Source organism: Pimephales promelas, chromosome 20, assembly GCF_988280905.1.
Source record: "Pimephales promelas chromosome 20, fPimPro1.hap1.1, whole genome shotgun sequence".
Taxonomy (NCBI): Eukaryota; Metazoa; Chordata; class Actinopteri; order Cypriniformes; family Leuciscidae; genus Pimephales; species Pimephales promelas.
This window is the reverse complement of record NC_142788.1, coordinates 29,229,951-29,251,080: the sequence shown is the minus strand read 5'-3', so window position 1 is coordinate 29,251,080 and position 21,130 is coordinate 29,229,951. Positions and strand designations below refer to the sequence as shown.

General features: G+C 37.4%; 1 protein-coding gene across 3 annotated transcripts in view; it reads left to right on the top strand.

Moving 5' to 3' along the window:
- scube3 (signal peptide, CUB domain, EGF-like 3) overlaps positions 1 to 21,130 on the top strand; it is a 131,812-nt gene that overhangs the window by 96,936 nt on the left and 13,746 nt on the right. For all 3 annotated transcript variants that reach the window (XM_039651978.2, XM_039651977.2, XM_089124618.1), the window contains 6 exons: positions 10,211 to 10,327; positions 15,152 to 15,274; positions 15,467 to 15,583; positions 15,671 to 15,766; positions 18,129 to 18,245; positions 20,518 to 20,676. In XM_039651978.2, the coding sequence (XP_039507912.2) occupies positions 10,211 to 10,327; positions 15,152 to 15,274; positions 15,467 to 15,583; positions 15,671 to 15,766; positions 18,129 to 18,245; positions 20,518 to 20,676 (729 nt within the window). The remainder of the gene's footprint in view (positions 1 to 10,210; positions 10,328 to 15,151; positions 15,275 to 15,466; positions 15,584 to 15,670; positions 15,767 to 18,128; positions 18,246 to 20,517; positions 20,677 to 21,130) is intronic.

Genomic DNA, 21,130 nt, shown 5'->3' with positions numbered 1-21,130 from the left:
ATGAGCTGGCGGTTAGTTTGGTCAGGAGAGCTTGGTGTTTAATACAGGAGGAATCCCTCAGAGAACATTTAAGGTGATACTATCCTGCCAGTCTTCATAAACGCACACCTCCGATCCAGAGTCCCCTCGCTGGTCTTTAAAACGTTCCTGTCGGCCTGGGAATATTTCTGGAAAAGATGGTTTGATGTCAGTCTATTCTGTTTCTCAATATAGACTTCTTCCCATTTCTAAGCCAAACACACTTCAGCCAACAACTCAGCATGATGAAAAGGGCATTAATATACACTCTTAGAAGAAAAGGTTCTATATAGAACCTGAAAAGGTTCTAAAGCGCTACGTATTTGAAACCCCTTAAATGCAATGCATGTGAATGATCACAAAATTCAAGATTGTTATTAATCAATATCACACAAAGAGTGCCATTTCAGTTTTCATCCTCCAAAAATCTGCATGATTAAAATGTGATATTAAGTTACTACAACAGTTTAATAAACAATAATTTAATAACAACTACAAAATGTTGCAGAATAATGTAATATATGAATGAATAATAGCCTTTAAAGAACCTTTGTGCCAAAAGTGTTCTTTCTTGTCATTATTGAACCTCTTTAAGCATAAAATGTCCTTTGGAGTTGAGTAATGAACCCTATGCTACATATATAGAACCCTTTTTTCTAAGAATGTACATATAAACAAAATAAATTGTAATATATTCAAATTAAATTAAGAAGCAATTTGTATCGTCTGAAAAGAGCAAATAAACAGCCAACGATCAGGGCCGATTATATCCTGTCAATCAAAAGGGGGCGGAAAAACTGCAACTCGGACTGTGTGTGAAGGCAATCTCTCTGGTGTTGAATTTAGGGCTGTCAAAGTTACCAACACAATAGCGCATTAAAGGGTTAGTTCACCCAAAAATGAAAATTAAGTCATTAATTACTCGCCCCCATGCTGCACCAACCCCGTAAGACCTTCGTTCGTCTTCGGAACACAAATAAAGATATTTTTGATTGAATCTGAGAGCTGGATCAGTCCTAGATAGACTGCCTAAGGGACTGCCTCTTGACGGCCCATAAAGTCATTAAAGAAAAGGTTTAAATATTCCATGTGCCTACAGCGGCTCAATTATAAGTTTATCAAGCGACGAGAATACTTTTTGTGCGAAAAAAACATAAATAACGACTTAATTCGACTATTCCATTACTTCCTTATGGGCGCATGCGCGAGAACTGAGACGAGGACGTTCTCATTCGTCTACTTCTTGTTACCGGCTGCTCACCGCTTAGGAGTTTTACCGCCCCCTACCGTATAAGATGATGTGCTGATATAGCTGGAAGCGCAAAACTTTCTGTTTACAAGCAGAGGAAGATGCGCGCTGTACATACGCATTTCAATTAGCGTATTTTCCGCACTATAAGGTGCACTTAAAAGCCTTTAATCTTCTCAAAAAACGACAGTGTTCCTTATATTCCGGAGCGCCTTATATATGGATCATCATTTTATACGGTAGGGGGCGGTAAAACTTCTAAGCGGTGAGCAGCCGGTAACAAGAAGTGGTCGAATGAGAAGAACGTCCTCGTCTCAGTTCTCGCGCATGCGCCCATAAGGAAGTAATGGAATAGTCGAATTAAGTCGTTATTTATTTTTTTTCGCACAAAAAGTAGTCTCGTCGCTTGATAAACTTATAATTGAGCCGCTGTAGGCACATGGAATATTTAAACCTTTTCTTTAATGACTTTATGGGCCGTCAAGAGCCAGTCCCTTAGGCAGTCTATCTATGACTGATCCAGCTCTCAGATTCAATCAAAAATATCTTTATTTGTGTTCTGAAGACGAACGAAGGTCTTACGGGGTTGGAACAGCATGGGGGTGAGTAATTAATGACTTAATTTTCATTTTGGGGTGAACTAACCCTTTAACATGTAAAAATGGCGAGGTTAAACCAGACTCTATGAATGGATGTCAGGTGTGCAGTTTTTCCATACACCAAACATTATTTGTGGCGTGCCTTCCGTCCAATAATCTGCGTCTCAATTAGGGTTGGGTATCGTTTGAATTTGAACGATTCTGATTCCGATTCCTTGTTTCGATTCCGGTTCCTAACGATTCTCGATTCCGATTCTTTTAAGAGGCAGGGTCAAAAAAGTTTAGCTAACCTTGCTAACCAACGGCCTTTCTGAAGGAAATACTGCTTCTGTAAAAATACTCCTTTTGTCACAAATTTTGCATTTTGCCGAGATTTCGTTATTTTTAGAAAAGTGAAGCCACACTTTGGATCGCCGACGTAAGGTACTCATGTTCGACTCGCGTGGTTATGCCAACACTTCCGGTAGACGCTTCTTCGTTGGTGTTGTTCAGCGGTTTCTTCTTCCGCTCGGCGGACTGTGAATATCGAAACTAGGAATCGAAATTTTAACTTTTGAACGATTCCGGGAAAAACTAAAAGTTAGTCCCGGTTCCAATCGATACTCGATTCTCGATACCCAACCCTAGTCTCAATCAGCTCCTGAGCTCTCGAATCAGTATATCGAGTACATAAATTCGGACTGCTTCACCGCACATGGGGACGGTGATTACTCATTGGCCAGGGCCATTAAATAAAATCATGCATTTTGATTCCATCACTCAAAGTTGCACCATCTCCATGTGAGCTGATATTTTTTTTCCTGTTTCTCAGGTTGGGTGGGTGTGGGAACGGCCCGTGCCCGTGCGCGGGTCTCTGCGGGGCAGGGAGGGCATCTCCTCCTGTCCGTTCAAATGCTGTAGCCATTGTTGTGAGGAATGTCAAGTGATAAAATTATCCATGACCTTTTGCCCTCATCTACAATAGCCTCCAGAACTGGGAGAAACAGGATTGTCTGCTTTATATCTGCAGCTTTCATCATTTATCATTTTTGCTTGTTCAAATCACTTACTTTAAGTGCTTTAGCATGTCAAGTCAGCTTTAAGCAGTGGTGGAGGAAGTACTGAATCTCAGTACTTAAGTAAAAGTACAAATACCCAGATAAATATTTACTTTAGTAAAAGTAGAAATAACACAATGACAACCATACTTAAGTAAAAAGTAAAAAGTACCTGATTATAAATGTACTTTAAGCATTAAAAGTAAAAGTACTTGCATAACAATTGATTCTCTTAATGACTATTTTCTAATGATTAATAAAACATTTCATTCTAACTCATTCAACCTAATGCTCCTATAATGATGTTCAATAATGATAGAAAAAAAATGTTGTCACTTTTTCTGAAACAAGCTTGCAATTAGGCAATATAAACCATGCTTATCCTTACTGTATATGTTAATAACTATGTTTGGTAGTAAACATGATTAATTTACGGTGTAATTCTGAAACTCTTGGCTTGCCATAATCCTAACCAAACGTATATTACACACGGTGTGTTTCCTATGCACGTAAAAACACATTTTTGCGTATAAATTGCACGATAAACGCACTGCGTGCGAGACGCATTTAGTTGATGTATCTATGGCAACCAAACGTCACTGGTGAGACAAACGTGCAACGAACGGACGGTCAGATTACGTTTTGGCAGGGGAAAAACTGATCAGAAAATGTAATGAAAATATAACAAGTTGTAGAAATGTAGTGGAGTAGAAAGTATAATAATTGCTGCAAAATGTAACGAAGTAAAAGTAAAAAGTATGCACTATTTATTCTACTTAAGTAAAGTAAAGATACGTGAAAAATGTACTTAAGTAAAGTAACGAAGTATTTGTACTTCGTTACATTCCACCACTGGCTTTAAGTATATAGTGCTTTATACAACGGAGATTGTTTCAAACGGGAATGGGAAAATAACGATTAGTGATGCAAACACAGTTCAATTCTGCCGCAAAGAAGACAATATTGTCATTATTCAGTGTTGATTAATTCAAGGTTTGCAAAATTCATCAGTTATGAAACAATAGTGTTATCATTCATTTCGAATTTAGCTCTCAAAGTGTCATTGGAGTCAAACTGATGATATTATTGAATACTAGTGTCTTAGTGTAGCCTACATGTGACGCTTTGTGCATGAATTATTAATTGGTGATAAATAGCATTTAACAGTTCTTAGAAGATTTGATATTTGTACTGCACAGGGCTGTCAAACGATTAATCGCATCCAAAATAAAAGTTTGTGTTTACATAATATATGTGGGTGCACTGTGTATAATTATTTTATATATAAAAATACACACATATGTTTCTATATATATTTATATATATATATATATATATATATATATATATATATATATGTATATAGATTTATATATAATTTATATTATATATAAATCTAAACATTTTATATATAAATATTTTTTTCCCTAAATATACATGCATGTGTGTGTATTTATATATATACACAAAATAATTATACACAGCGCACCCACATATATTATGTAAACACAAACTTTTATTTTGGATGCGATTAATCGCGATTAATCGTTTGACAGCCCTTGAAAATATATCTAGAAATTCTAAGTACTTGGAAAAAAAAAAGAAAGAAAATGAAGTGAGTTTATGCTTAAAACAAAAATATACACTAATAAAGAAAAATAATTTAAAGTGAAAAACATAAATCTTTTTTGATAAATGTTTCATCAAACCTATGTAATTTTGCTTCTCCGTATCTTGATTTAAAGATGTTCAGATGGTTGTACTGGAAAACAAGACAAAAACACAGAGGAAGAAACTCTTCTTTTTCACTGTAAAAGCTCTTGATGAGTGGCAGAGCCGGTAAAAGAAATAAGAAAATGTCATTGGCTGGGAGAATGTTCAACCTGTTGGAAATAATCATTTTATCAGACCTTCAGCTACAAACCAGATTGCATAGTTGTCGTTTGTGAGGAAACGAGTGTGTGCTCTATCTTGGGATTAACAGCTTCAGTGTTCCCCTGCTGTCATCAACCTTGTCCTTCAACACCTCTCCGAAAGCCCGGAGACATTCCTCGGTCGCTTAAGAGCTTTCTGAAGTGTATTTAGGGGGAGGTGTTATCAGATCCCCAGTGTTCATGAGGTGGGAGTTTGCTGATAAAGCCCCTCTCCGCGCTCTATAAACACACCAGCTGTCATTTTACTCTCACAATGCCATTGTTTCCGACCGCGAGATTAAGTGGGACCGGCATGCCTGTGTCTATAGGGGTGAAAAAGTCAGAATATCACATTTTTCTTGGTTTCGGGTGCTTGCTAAGACTATTGGCATTTCATTGCTCAGACTACCCGAGCCGCGTAAATTGCGCATATTGAAATTGACGGCCAGTGGAAATACGTCAATTTCTCAAAAAACCCATATGGTGCATGTCAATATATCATATTCTTTTAGATCAAAATGTACTGAAAGTTAAAGTTAACATGAACAACTCAGTAATTCATTATATTACTGATTTATAGTTCCCAGCATGCTTTGCGTCAAATTGAGTAAGGAGAATAAATGTTAAAATTAAGTGTTATTTAGTGTGTTTTTGCACAAGAATAAAGGCCCTGACATACTTAAGACAAAGTTTTTTTTCGCAAGCTGCTTTACAGTATTAAACATGGAAATACAATGTCAATCAACTTCATTTTCTGGCTCATGTTTTTACTCGCTGACGCCGGACTGAACAAAAAAAGTGCTTGTTCACAGGCGTTTAAAAGCCGGAGCGAACTTTCTGAAAGTTTGCGTTGACAAGCTGTTTCGAACTCGTAGAAAAATCTTTCGTTTTAGCCTGATTTTGTTTCACATCAGTTTGTTCTTCGATTTTTGCGTGAATTATATTGGGGGCTTTAATTTAGGGATGTGATAGTTTCTTTGTTTGCTTACATTAGAACAAGTGTGCTCAAAATATTTGACTTGAAATAATGTTTATGCGATCAAATTTCGATGAGTTAGCTAAATTGCAATTAATATTCTTGTGCAAAATCAAAATCAATAGTTTTTCCAACTTATCTTTGAGTTTGTTTACTTAAACAACGTTTGATTTTTTTTTTTTTTTTTTTTTTTTTACTGATTTTACCAACTTATTAGGGTTTAAAGTGTTGTGGTTAGGAGGAAAGTGTTGGGCAGAGACATTTAATATTATTTGTCTAAATGATTGGACTTCAAAACTGCAAAAATCCCACAGGATTGCATGAGGGAGAGACCCAAGCCATATCTAAAGACCAAAATATCACCTGAGGATGCTGGACTCCTTTCACTTGGACCAGTTAGAAGCCACCCTAAACACCCTAGCAACCACATAGCAACAAGACAAAAATACAGAGGAAGAAAATCATTTTATTGCAGTGCGATGGGTTTTGATGGATAAGCAGTAAGCATTAATCTGGTTAATATTTCTAATATAACCAACTCTCCTCAACTTTGCCCTTTCTTTTAGTTGTTTGTTCCTGGTATCCACAGTACAGAGAGCTGAAATGAGAGACTGCGGCGCTGCACGAACACACACCTGCTGTCAGGCTAACACCCAAACGCTCTAAAAATACGCTTTCTGGCATCTTAGAAACAGCCTGACCTTCAAAACAACTCTAAAAAATAGTGTTGTGTCAAATATATATATATGAAGAGTTTGGATGCAAAAGCCTCTAAGTGCCATTTGAAATTTTCTTAGAATGATCATTTTTATCAAGCTTGTGTATTTCAGGTCAGTAATTTCACTTAAATGACAATGAGGATTACCTATTAATTGTCATTTAAGTGAAATTACTGAACTTAAATATACAAGTTTGATAAAAATGATCATTCTAGAAGAAAATTTCAGATGGCACTTAGAGGCTTTTGCATCTGAACTCTTCATATACACAACATCTGTTGTTTAAAATATGATGCACTGGCTAGATTAATTGGGTAGTTTCTTCATTCTGCAACCAATTTAACTGCTATAACTAACTAGTGTCTTTTCCCCTCTATATTTTAATCACATTTCAAAGTCTGGATGTGAAAAATGATGTTTTAGATGAAATATAGCATGTCACACTGTTTCCATCCACCAATTTGTATGCACATTTTGGGATGTTGCATAAAAATACACACCAAAATGCACATAAATTAAAAAAATGCACATTAACAAATGTTTACGCTCAATAAAGGTGGATAATTTTTTTGATCTGATATAACAATGACATTGGAAACACATTTACCGAATAATTCCCTCGATGAGCAACAACAAACTGACATGACTTTGCCTCAGCAGAGCCTGCGATTGGATAACTGGACTAACCAGCGGACCAATCGCATCGCAGCATCTCAAATGTTGGTTTTGTTGTTTGGAAATGCTTGAGCTAAAGTCTGTCATTAGACTGATTTGGTTTAATTCCTCCCAGAAGCATCTCACAGATGTGGTCAGGTTGCGGAGAGATTTGGTCCAGCGGCATCTATCGGACTCCACCATTGCAAAACGCTAACCGGAAGAGCCGTATCCCTACTAAAACACATTTTCGTGACATTGGCCTATTGACACTGCTTGACATGTCACTTCAACTGTCCATATGCATAAAATAAACCACGTAGAAGTCCATCCAAGTCAAGGGTGTTTGGCTTCAGATTCCTTTGGAAAACAAGTGAAATCCAACTTTTTACACTAAATCCAGGCAGTGTTGAGTCTCCTAATCATAAGAAGAATGTGAGGATATTTATTTTTGCCTGTGGAGTCCTTATTCTCCAACTGAGCCGTTGTGTGGTGTCAGCGCCTCACATGCAATCCCAGAATTGATGTTCACCGAAGGCGAGAGACCAGTGAGGTGATTTGTTAGATTGAACAAGGGTTTCTGGGGTGTGTATTGATTGTGTAACCTTCAGTCATGGAGCTGTGCTTTCTCAAGCCCTGACTGATGAAGCTGCTTCTCGGTAATACACTTTAACTTGAGGACAATGTGGCCTGAAATGATCTGCCAAAACCATAAAGGCTTGTTAACTCTTTCCCCGCCAAGAAGAGTTTCACGGCCCCCAGAATATATTGTTTTCTGAACATGCAATATATCAACAACAACAACAACAAAAGAAAGGAAAAAAGAACAGAGCCTCTGGTTTTAGACAAAAACAACCTGTTTTATTCTAGCTAACAACTGAATATGGTTAAGTTTCATAAAAAACAACAACGTTTTGTTCAAAAACCTGAGAAAATTGCGTTTTTTTCTCTCTAAGACCACATCTGGATCAGATTCAGAACCATGATCCTGACATATATGGAGTAGATCGAGTCCATCAAGCTTCACAGTCGCTCGTCCTGGGTCGACTTTTTATTCTGTAACATCAGGCAGTTTTGATTTATATGCGGTTTAATGTTATTTTTCATATGCATCTGCTGACATATGCATATCCTCTTTCAGACGATGTGTAATAGTGTATAACACAGAAAGCCAGAATATGCACTCGCCCAAAGGATTATTAGGAACACCTGTTCAATTTCTCATTAATGCAATTATCTAATCAACCAATCACATGGCATCTGGTCCAGACAACCTCCTGAACTCCAAACTGAATGCCAGAATGGGAAGGAAAGACGATTTAAGCAATTTTGAGCGTGGCATGGTTGTTGGTGTCTGAGTATTTCACAATCTGCTCAGTTACTGGGATTTTCACGCACAACCATTTCTAGGGTTTACAAAGAGCAATTTGCAAGAGCTCACCAAAATTGGACAGTTGAAGACTGGTCTGATGAGTCATTCAGAATTTGGCGTAAACAGAATGAGAACATGGATCCATCATGCCTTGTTACCACTGTGCAGGCTGGTGGTGGTGGTGTAATGGTGTGGAGGATGTTTTCTTGGGACACTTTAGGCCTCTTAGTGCCAATTTGGGCATCGTTTAAATGCCACGGCCTACCTGAGCATTGTTTCTGACCATGTCCATCCCTTTATGGCCACCTTGTCCCCATCCTCTGATGGCTACTTTCAAGCTGGATAATGCACCACGTCACAAAGCTCCAATCATTTCAAATTGGTTTCTTGAACATGACAATGAGTTGACTGTACTAAAATGGCCGCCACAGTCACCAGATCTCCACCCAATAGAGCATCTTTGGGATGTGGTGGAACGGGAGCTTCGTTCCCTGGATGTGCATCCCACAAATCTCCATCAACTGCAAGATGCTATCCTATCAATATGGGCCAACATTTCTTAGCACCTTGTTGAATCAATGCCAAGTAGATTTAAGGCAGTTCTGAAGGCGAAAGCGGGTCAAACACAGTATTAGTGTGGTGTTCCTAATAATCCTTTAGGTGAGTGTAGTTAATAAGCTTGACCTTGTTGACCTCATTCACACACAACATCTTTATGGTGGTTGAGTTACATCCGTTTTAGATCATCTACAAAGATGAATCTAAAGAAGTATATAAGAAAACTATATTTTGTTATGTCTAACTAATTTTGTTCTCGCTTAATGAGAACATGGAAGCTTATTTCCGCCACAGAATAAAACATTTTAAACGATAATTGCGACATTTCATCTCACAAATGTGAGATATAAAATCAGAAGTGCGTGATATAAAGTCACAATTGCACAATTGCAATTTTTTTTTTTACAATTCTGAGGAATAAAGGCTTTAAGTCTTTTTTCATGACTTTATAACACACAATAACGAGTTTATATCCCGCAATTCTGACTTTTTTTTTTCTCGGAATTGTGAAATACTGTATAAACTCACTTTAAAAAGTTAGTTTAGTTTCAGTTCTGACTTTTCTGACATCACAATTCTGTCTTTATATTTATTATTTCCCAATTGCGTGTTATAAAGTCAGAATTACAAGATTATGTCTCAGAATTACTCATTTATAACACACAATTCTGAGAAAAAAAAGTCTGAATTGTGAGATAAAAGCATCCAAAAGTATCATTAAAATATGTGATTTTGGGGTGAAATATGACCTGCACATTTTTTTTGGTGGGATTCACCCAGACATAGATGAGGTGAACAGTATTGAGTGAAGTGGCAGTTAACAAAACCCAGAGACTAACCCGAAACAGTCTCGAGTTCTGAGCGTTTAAGGGTAAATCATTTCCACATGTCCTGAGGAAATAAGGATGAGGGCTTTAAATACCTCGGCTCTAGCCAGGTAATGTGTGTTAATGAACAGCAGAGGGTTTATTAAGGCCTAATTGGGGATTACACTGAAATGATTGACGTCAGATGGAGTTGAGGGGAAGGACGCCACATGGTACTGTTCATCGTGGCTACCGGTGTGAATTCAACAGTTATATGAATAAAAGTGCTTGCGTTTGCTGTTTCTGCAGATATAGACGAGTGCTCTTTTGACCGGGCGTGTGACCACACGTGTGTGAACTCACCTGGAAGTTTCCAGTGCTACTGCCACAAAGGTTACGTCCTCTACGGCGTGGCTCACTGCGGAGGTACGTGATGCATTATGGGATTGTTTTCTTTGTGAGTTTCATGACAAAGAGTCTTTGTCATGAGTTTTGTGTCAAGTCAATTTGCATTAAAAATGTCATAACTGAGCGAATGACACTTAATGACAGTTGTCACAAACTTCTTTCATATTCATAATGTCATGGTTATGAAGGTGTCATGTCAGTCTTATGCACACCCCTTCAAGTAAAGTGTAATCATAAAATGCATTCACTTGAGAAGCAAAATAAGATATCAAGTCTTGTTTTCTGATTTGAGTACGCTTAAAAGAACTTTAACCACAGGTGGGACGTTTGCCACTATATTTTTAAAACAATAATATCTTAGTAAATACCTTAAATAATATTGACAAACTATATATCATTTGAAAGCTTACAATCTCTAGTTTCCATATTTGGTGACTGATTTTCAAAATATATTACAGAGGAGCCATAATTTATCAATATAAAACAAGAATATTTTCATACTCATAAGTCGTGTTCAGACCTTTATTTTAAAATAGCAGTAAACATGAAAAATCATGAAAAAATGGTAGATGCCTCAGTTTGTTTTCATGCCAAAAGTTCAAAAGATAGAATCCATTCAATTATTTTGAAAAAAAAAAGGTCTGAAAAGTTTGAAATATCAAGAAAAAAATAATAAATTCACCATTTGTGACGTGGCAGCTAGCTATGACTTACATGCGTGTTCTTTGTATGTGTTTCTTAGAGGTTCAATTCATATCAAAATCTGCCAAACGTCCCATGCTACTTCTGAATAGGATCTCTACTTCAGAAATTGTATGAAAATTTTGAAAATAATGGTTCAGATCACTCAAAACACGAATGGAAATGCAGGCGCCCTGATATGGGCAGTAATGGAGTCTGATTGTGCCCTAGTGAAAAAGTTTGGTACTGCGCTCAAACAAAATCTTACTGAAAGCTCATTTTTTGAGATATCAACCTAAAATTTGAAACACAACTTGTTCAGATTTTTGGCTTTGATCTTTCTGCCATTTTAGAGTAGCCCAGGTTTTGAAAATATATATTTTATGTAAAATATGAATAATTAATATTTTTACATTGTACATTTCCATAAACTCAAACTTCTATAACTTTTTTTCTGTTTCACTTTCTTAATTTATTTCACTTCTACAAGAATCTGCCAAATGTCTTCTTTAAAACAAGACCAATCATATGTCTATATTCCAAAGCATTCTTGAATTACAACCATTTAAGTTCGAAATGTGCATTTTCATGTCTATTCAAAAAGGGGGGGAGGTGACAGTTAACAGGTTAAACAAGTTTTTTTTTCTAGTTTGAGGGGTAAAAGTGTGCATTTTGTTATCTAACATCATTTTGCTTCTCGAGTAGATGTATCTCGATGTAAGAATGTTTAGATATTTGTACTGGAAAACAAGACACAAATACTGAGGAAGAAAATGATTTTTCCAGTGTAGAGAAACTTCTAATAGATAACTCATGTTGGTCGACTCTCTAGCTCTACCTCGGGCAAACACATCCAATGAAAACTGAGCCTTTCCTATATAAATGCTCTTTAGTTTCCTCGGGCAGCAGTCAGGACCCTGATCCAATCTTTAAAAGATGTTCAGAGCTTGGCGTAAGGCACTTAGCAAATAACATATATGTCTGTGAAATAACTGATATTTGAAGGTCTGCAAAAAAACCTCTGTTCTTCCTTAGTATTTTTGTCCTATTTTCCACTATAAATATCTAAACATTGTTAAAGGGATAGTTCACCCTCAAATGAAACTGAAGTCATTGTATTTGTACTAATGAAGTATGTCGTTCTTTGTTTTTCTGACCACAAAATGGTAATTAAAAAAAATTTATAATGTCCCGCTCACCCTCGCATACAGTATACGATAGCGTTTGGTGAAAAACAACCATAAATTGAATGTAAGGAAAACCTTGACCTTGTCTGACATTCGTGACTCTGTTAGTGCCTCGGTTCACTCTGACTCACACTCTTAGAAGAAAAGGTTCTATATAGAACATTAAAAGGTTCTATTAGCGCTACGTATTTGGAACCCCTAAAAGGTTCTATACACTCTTAAAAAAAAGGGTTCCTCTGGGTTCTATATAGAACCCTGGGGTTCCATACTTGGCCAATAGAACCTTTTACCCCCAAAAAAAGGTTCTATATAGAACCATTTTGGAGATCCATATATGAAGCGGGGGATGGAATAGAACCATTTCTTCTAAGAGTGCACACTGAAAATCTAGATTAATAGATACGCAACATGAAATATGACACTTAGAAATCCCTAAAAAGTATCCATGTACTTAAATATCTCCAGGCCATCACTCCATTTGTTTGACAGATGTGAACACGATAACTTTTTGTCACGATGAACATGATGTGCATATTCACCTCAGAGAACATGGACTGTATTTTATGTTGTGTTTTTGTTAATCTTGATTTCTCTCAACTCTATATCTTAATTTTCTCTCAACTCAATTTCTTATGTCATTTTGCTTCTCTAGTACATGTATCTTAATTTAAGAATTTTACTGGAAATCATGACAAAAAATACAGAGTATACGAATATATATATATATATATATATATATATATATATATATATATATATATATACAGTATATACTGTATATATATATATATATTTTTTATTTTTTTTTGTAAATAAACCAAATTTTTTTTTTTGTGTAAATAACCAATTTCAGATAAAGCCAGTGTTAAATGGCATGCAGACTCAAACCGTGCACTCTAAAAATGCTGAGTTGTTTTAAACCAAGTCTGGGTCAAATATGGACAAACCCAGACATTGGGATAAATGGCATTTTTAATCTAAACGTTTGGGTTTGTCCATATTTGACCTAAAATTGTGTTAGAACAACCCAGCATTTTGAGTGTGGCTATCATGTGAGATGGTTTCTTCATGGATGGACTTGAGGACAGCTCATTTAGTGAAATGTGTGTCTTACTATTGTTGAGATGACCAGAAATAATAAATGTGTTTCTCTCCGTTAGCTTTTAGATAACACCTAGATTAATGAAGCGCTCTCTTTTGTCTACAGAGAATGGTCGCCAGTTTCCCATTGACGGCTTACCTGCAGGGAAATAGACTTTCAATATACAATGTCTTGATTTTATTTTTTGACTCTACTAGAATAGTAATTTTCCCCATATTCTCCATTGTTGCGGCTCCTCTCTTCCCAGTCTGTCAGTAACGCTCTGTTAGTTCCTGTCTCTGTGAAGCCCCTCCTTCTAAAAAGCACACTGTGCTCTAATTGGTCGGCTGGATCAGTGTGTTGTGATTGGTCTAGCGCTTCGAGTGTGTTTGAGAAAAGTCCCGCCCCTTTCCATAACCTCCAGTTTAACACACTACTAACTAACTCAACCAGGCCCCGCCCCTTTATTCTGCGTATGAATTATTAATTTTTTTATTTTTTTATTGACGTTGCAAGACATATATACACATTTGGTCATATTATACAACATCTTTGTCCTTGTCCTACATCATAATTTTTCTCCGAAACGAACAAGAAAACCAGTAAAAAACAAAATTAATAAAAAAAAAATAATAATAAATAAAAAATAAAAATGGTGCGTATGATGAATTATTTAAATGAGGAATATTGTGACGAGAAATGCTGACGTGCTGAGTTTACAGTAATCGTACACGTACAGTATATTCAGGTTTTAGTCTTTCTCCATTGAAGTAGATGTGAGCTGGACTCATGATTAGAAATAGTGGTCTGAGGTGTTACTAAAAGCTATGGAAGTGTAAGCCTAATGTTGATTTTCTCTTCCCGTCCGCGTTCCTCGATCTTTGAATTAATGAAGGCTCGGGATCCAAAAAGGGAAAGGAAATGTGAAAGGTTTCGCCTGGAGCCGGTTCAAATCTGATGGGGAATAACAGATCCACAAAGAGAAGGGAAACCAGACTAGCCTAGCAAGCAAGCTCTTTATTTCCTCAAGAAACTCTTGCAGATTTGTTGAAACGCACCTGACTCTGTTTCTAATACACTCGATGAAACCCATTTGCCTTTGGATTTGTGGGTTTTTTGTTTTTTTTTTGTTCCGGTATTGGGATGTATTTTTCTACTGTAAAATATTTTAGAGAGTTTATTAGAGTACGTTTTACAAGTTTTTCTACTTTAAAATGTCAATTCAAAAAATGACTTGCTAATTACTTTCTGTACAGCAATTTCTGAGTGAAAATTGTTTCTACACCAATTATTTTTTTGTGAAAATTGCTAATTTTTCTTTACTCCATTGGTCCAATTCACGTACTTATTATTAACCTTTGTTTAACCTCTATTATGCACTATTCTATTAAGTTGTGTAGTGTAAAAAGTAGTTATCACACTGAAAATTGCAATAAGACTTAAACAATTCTAGATTGTGCTCTTAATTGACCAAATACGATATTTAACCATATATAACCATACATATATGGTTGACGTGTACAATTGATTTATAATGTGTCATTTAGGACACAAGTCATGTCATTAGATCAGACCATGCCTGTCTGATTAGTCACACTGGAAATGGAGTGCAATGCATTGTGGGATACAGTGTGGTTGTGTACTGCAGTAGTTTATGCGTAAAGTAAATTTCTTTAAATCAATCATTTATTTGTAAAGTAAGAACAAAGACAGTTGAAAATTGGGATGAACAACATAAAGTAAGTTCTGGCATTCAACAGCACTGTTAGTCATAACACAAATACAATTACATCAGCTTCATTTAGACTATATTATAAGCCTTATAGTTTTTCTTTGGAAAGTAATGTTGTTCTAACAAATGGCCTTTAGATGCGTTTTTGTGTCGTTTTATAGATATCGATGAGTGCAGCATTAACCGGGGCGGCTGTAAATTCGGATGCGTGAACACTCTGGGCAGTTACGAGTGTACCTGTCCTCCTGGTTACAAACTGCTCTGGAACCGCAAGGACTGTGTCGGTATGTGGACAAGAGTGCCACCTAGAGGCCATTCAATGCTACTACGTCACGACTGAACTCTTATGAATAAGATGCACTTCATAAATATCTTTGCAAAAATTATAGGACCAATGAGATGTTCAAATGCATTTCAATACAGGACAAATGCAATTCTATTAAGTCAAACCTATAGTTTTTCTGCACGTCATACAGAAATCGTGAAATGTGCGTCCAGTCTGGTGTCCCCCAAAGCCACCCTCACTTGCAGTAAGACGGGGAAAAAGGAGAGCTGCTCTCTCACATGTGCATCCAAAGCACATTATCTATCAGGTACAGGCCAATATCCCCCCAAAAATAACTTCAGTATAACCACATAACACACTCGACCGTTCAACTCTAATGTTGTACGCTTGACAGAATCAGACAGCAGTTATTCTGTGAGCTGTGGAATACCCATCCTGCGAGGGAAATCCCAGAGCCGATTAAACACAAGCAACATCCACACCTGCATAGGTAAGATCACACACTTTATAGGGTACACTTTGGTGCCTCGTGTTGAAACCCAAGGGATGGTTCACTTTGAAATGAATTTTTGATATGTTTTATCTTACCTCAAGGGCATCCAAGATGTAGTTGTCTTTGTTTCCACAGTATTTTCGTTTTTGATATTTTTCGGTCAAACCGTTCTTGTCGGTCAGTCATATAATGGAGGTCTATGGTCACCACCTCAAAGAGCATGCACAGAGAAGTCCAAATTGAACATGATTTAATGACTCGTAAATGTAAGTACACATTGATGGCCTAAGACACGAAACGAGCGGCTTGTGTGAGAAAACTTACATTTACGAGTCATTAAATCATGTTTAATTTGGACTGCTCTGTGCATGCTCTTTGAGGTGGTGACCATAGACCTGCATTATATGACTGACAGACGAGAACGGTTTGACCTAAAAATATCAAAATTGAAAATACTGCCGAAACAAAGACACCTACATCTTGGATGCCCTTGAGGTAAGATAAAACATACCAAAAATGAATTTCAAAGTGAACTATCCCTTTAACCCTTGTGCTGCATTAGGGACATTTTTGGTCTTTTGCAGTTTTCTTTGACCATTTTGGCTGTTTTAATGCAAATGGTATGACATTTTGCAAAATTGTGACTTTTTGGATAAATGTAAAAAATGTGATCCCATTTTGCAAAATATGTATAACACACACTGTGTAGATCAAATAGTAACACTCAGCACCGTAATGACCAAAAATGGCCCATTGAAACCCATTAAAACGTTGTTTAAATCAGAGGCTGTCATTAACACATGAAACATGATTTTTGCTCAAACATCCTTTCATTTTGAAGCGAAAGCATTATATTTGCATTATAAAGTGTATGATATCACTACATATGTGTTCCCTATGGGTGGAAATGCACCTTATTTTCCTGGTTTCCAATTAAAGGGTTAAAATCCTGAAACTGAATACATTTTTGGTAGTTATGATGAGGACTGATGCTGATTAAAAGATTTAACTTGGTAAAAGTGGAAAATAATAATATATAATATTTTAGGCAATATTTAATAGGTGGCCATTTTTGGTCTTTAACACGCTAAGTGGGATTTTTTTTAAAAATCTGACATAACACAAAATCTTTAAATGCACCAGAAATAATGTTGCTGCTAATCTTTGACATATTCAAGACTGTGATGATCCAAATCTAAAGTTTTCTCTTTGCATTCAGTTTATTGAAAATAATTGAATTTTTGTGGTTCCTCCTCTAATATAAAAAATCGATGGTTTCGCCAACAAGACTGGTAATTAAAGGGTTAAAATCCTGAAATGGAATAAATTTTTGGTAGTTATGATGAGGACTGATGCTGATTAAAAGATTTAACTTGGTTAAAGTGGAAAATAATAATAATATATAATATTTTAGGCAATGTTTATTACGTGGCCATTTTTGGTCCTTAATGCACTCAACGGTGTTAAAAATCTAATGCAGCACAAGGGTTAATAAAATTAAACAAGAATTTTGAACATGGCTTCAGATTTTGGAACTTAACGCAAATTATGTGCCTCATTAAAATGTGAAAACTTGCAATACAAGATAAAATAACTCTTAAAGCAATTAATCAAATGTTGGAAAAGTATGGTGATATTATTAGTTATTTGTGTTGCCTATTCATCTGTGGTGTAATGCCTTAATTAAGGCTAAACTTGTTCTGGTGTAAAAAAAAAAAAAGTCTGATTAGTGTTGTTGTTTTTAATAGTAATAAATAAATAAAATCACAGTCAAAGGGTGACGCATCACCCTTTATGCCAATGGGTGCCACATATATAATGACTCACATATATATTAACTCATCTCCTGTTTGTTACCAGTCAACATTTTCTAAATGTTAAGCACCTCAATTTCACTGATCATTAGCTGGAGAGGAGGAAAACAAGTCATTTTCTAAGACATTCAGGCACTATTTGTGTATTTTGTTGAAAGTGCCAGCAAACAGAACCTGGAAACCGATGAGACGTTTCTTCTGAACATCTGCAGCCGATGATTCGCAGACACTTAATGACAGATACATCACAGCCATCCAATTACACGATCACTTGATGCGCTTGGCAAATTAGCAACTTGTTCACCATGGCTGATGTTTGTTTTGATGTCAGACTCGTTTCACATTAGGACGCCTGTCACGGCACACTATAATCTCAAATCGCTAAGTGTTCATGAAGCTAACACGAATCTGCTTCAGATGTTCAAAGACCACAAACCAACCCATACCTTCGATCATGTTTAATGTAGCGATCCAGCGACTGTGAATGAATGTAGTCAGGAAGGATGATGTTGAGTTGTGTATCAAAGCCTCTTTGTTTGGTTTAGAGACTCAGGCTCCTCCAGTGAAGCAGACGGCATCCTTTCGGATCAAGAACGCCAAGTGCTACCTGCACCCGAAGCACAAGGGCAGAGCAGAGGACAACGGCAGACAGATCGGGCCAGGTCAGAGGTCATAGGGCCCAGGAAATGAAGGGTACCATATCATTTTGATGGTCCCTGTAGTGGAATAAGGTTATAGCATTCTTGTTTTGCTACATAAACAATGATAATCGGGACCGTCCGTCGGGTTAAACATTTTCCAAAATACATATTTGAGAAAATACATAATGAGTCAGTGTCCAACGCTGTCTACTTGCCTTAGCTCGATTCAAAGCGGTGAGCTTGTAATCATGTTTTTGATTCCAGTGGTACTGGTGGATTTCCGCAGGAGATTCGAGCATGTCTTTGCGTCATTATGTCACATCTGTACACATAAAGGAGAGTCTCGGCTAGTATGTAAAGGTTAATGCCCGACGAGGTGTCCATTGTGTTCGGCGGAGGCAACCGTCCTCCGCTGCGCGTCGGCCGGTTCACGCCTCGCCGTCGTCCATTAAAACCTGACAATGGACACCTCGGAGGGCATTAACCCGCTTATACCATGGTCACTTGCCAAATAAAACATTTTTAAAACATTAGTTTATATTTTAATTAGGCTAAATCTAGTTTTTACAAATAATAACTTGCCTGACGGTTTATTTAGCGACCGGAGATATTTATAGTCCGCTCAGCTTGTAGAACCCTTCAGGTTCAAAAATGCATTTTTGTTTTTCATGAAACACAAAGGTAGGCATAGTTATTTTTTTTATTACACAAACAATTAATCAAACAAAAATCAGAAAAACACACAAAAAAACAAACAATTAGTTCTGAGCACTAGCGATTTGCGCTTATATAGGGCAATAAATCAATCAGATCAAAGAGAGGGTCATTTGCCTAGCTACATTCTAGCTTTTTTATTTACAATTAATTTCAACGTTTCCATTTATAGTGCAATTTGAAAAAGTCGGCCAGTCAGGAGGATCCACAAAAGCTGGGTAACGTTACTGCTGCCCATGATGGGCACTTGATGCAGACAGTAGCCTACGTTGCTCCAGCTTCGTCTCTCACGGAGAGACGGAGCCGCCCGTAGACTGCTCTCGCAATCTCGCATCGATGGCCTGTCACCGACATTATTTGACGGCTCTCCAGTCCAGCATCGGAGAGTCGACCAACAGCATACCAGTCGTCAAAGTTGCCATATTCTCCATAAATGTTAAATGAAATAACGAAGTCGCTCATTGTTGTATTAGGGGCCGTTCACATATCGCGCCTAAAAACGCGTAGAAAATGCTAGGCGCACGCGTTCTCCTTTTTCCAAAGAAGCGCTTGGGCGGTTGCACTCCGGAGGCGTCTGTCGTTGCTAAGCAACCATCAGCTGCGCTCTCCATTACATGAAGGAAATTTCAGCAATGGATTTCCACCACCGAAAAACCTTTGCTGTAACTCTGTTACAAGATTTATTTACTCAGAAAAGTAAAAAAGCGCCGCAGTGTTTGGGTGCACCCCATACTACAAAAACGCAAGAACCATGGGGAATTTCACCAGCTGATTCAGGAACTCCGCCTGGACAATGGGAGGTTCAAAGCCTATTTCAGAGTGGACAAGGACCAGTTTGATTATATTTTAAGAAGAGGTAACAAAAATGGCGAGGAAGCTGATTGGTTGACGTGACACGTGACCTACGGTGCGCTTGCGGCATTCTGAAAAGTTGAGATGTTTTTATCTCGATGCGGCGCGGACGCGCCTGGAAAAAACGAGCGCGTCACACCGCGACCGCGTCGCTTCCATTATGAGCGCGCATACCGCGCGCCTACATTTGAAATAACGAACTTGAGCGCGCAAAAGACGCGATATGTGAACCGGCCCTAGGCTATAGAATCTAACGTTAGATGTTTGTTTTGATAGAGCGTTTGACTGCCTGTTGCTATGGTTACTCACAGCTGTTGTAGGCAGCGCATTTATTTATTCATTTCGAATAGTAAACAGGCAGTTTCACCAGAACTACTTTACTAGGTGTCCTCTATCACTTTTTAACGGACACCCTGCAGCCAATCAGAATCGAGTATTCACCCAGACCATGGTATAAAAGCTATATTGCGTATGAGGATGTTGGAGGTGAAGATTTATTGCCTTTTCTCACAGCACTTGATATAATCAAACATCAATTCCATTGTAAAATGCAAAAGACTTCGCTCGGACTTCAAGGTGGAGACACTTTTTTAAAAGTGAACTACTCCTTTAAATCACACACATTCTAAATTCCAAAGCAATATATTGAAAAACGGTGAATGACTTGTTGACATAATGAAACTCTGACATTTAAATACCCTTTTTGTGATAATAACTTGATTTGTAGGTGGTCAGCCATGCAGCAACTGCCTGGTCACCTTTGTTAACCTGAAGTGTGACTCGTCTAAGAAGTCCAAAGGTCGTCGAGCGCGTAACCCGTCAAGCAAAGAGGTCACACGCATCACTCTGGAGCTGGAGGCCGAGGTCAAGCCAGCGGACACCACTGGTGAGTCTCACATCCTCGCCTAAAATAAACACCTCGGGATTTTTGTCTTGTTTCCAGTACAAATATCGTAACGTTCTTAAAGGGTTAGTTCACCCAAAAATGAAAATTCTGTCAGTATTTCCTCACCCTCATGTTGTTCCAACCCCGTAAGACCTTCGTTCATCTTCGGAACACAAATTAAGATATTTAAGATATTAAGATCGCTCCTGCATACAGTCCATAGGCTTCTTGAGGGAATGACTTGCTGTCCTCAAAGTCGTTAAAATAGTCCAAGTGACTACAGTGGCTCAATCTTAAGTTTATCAAACGACGAGACCACTTTTGTGCGCAAAAAAACAACAAAAATAACGACTTTATTCAACTATTCGTTTATTTCTTCCTCGGCGCGAGTCAGGTTACTAGTTTGATAGTGTAAGCTTCTGTTATTGTACGTCACACGCATCACACACACATG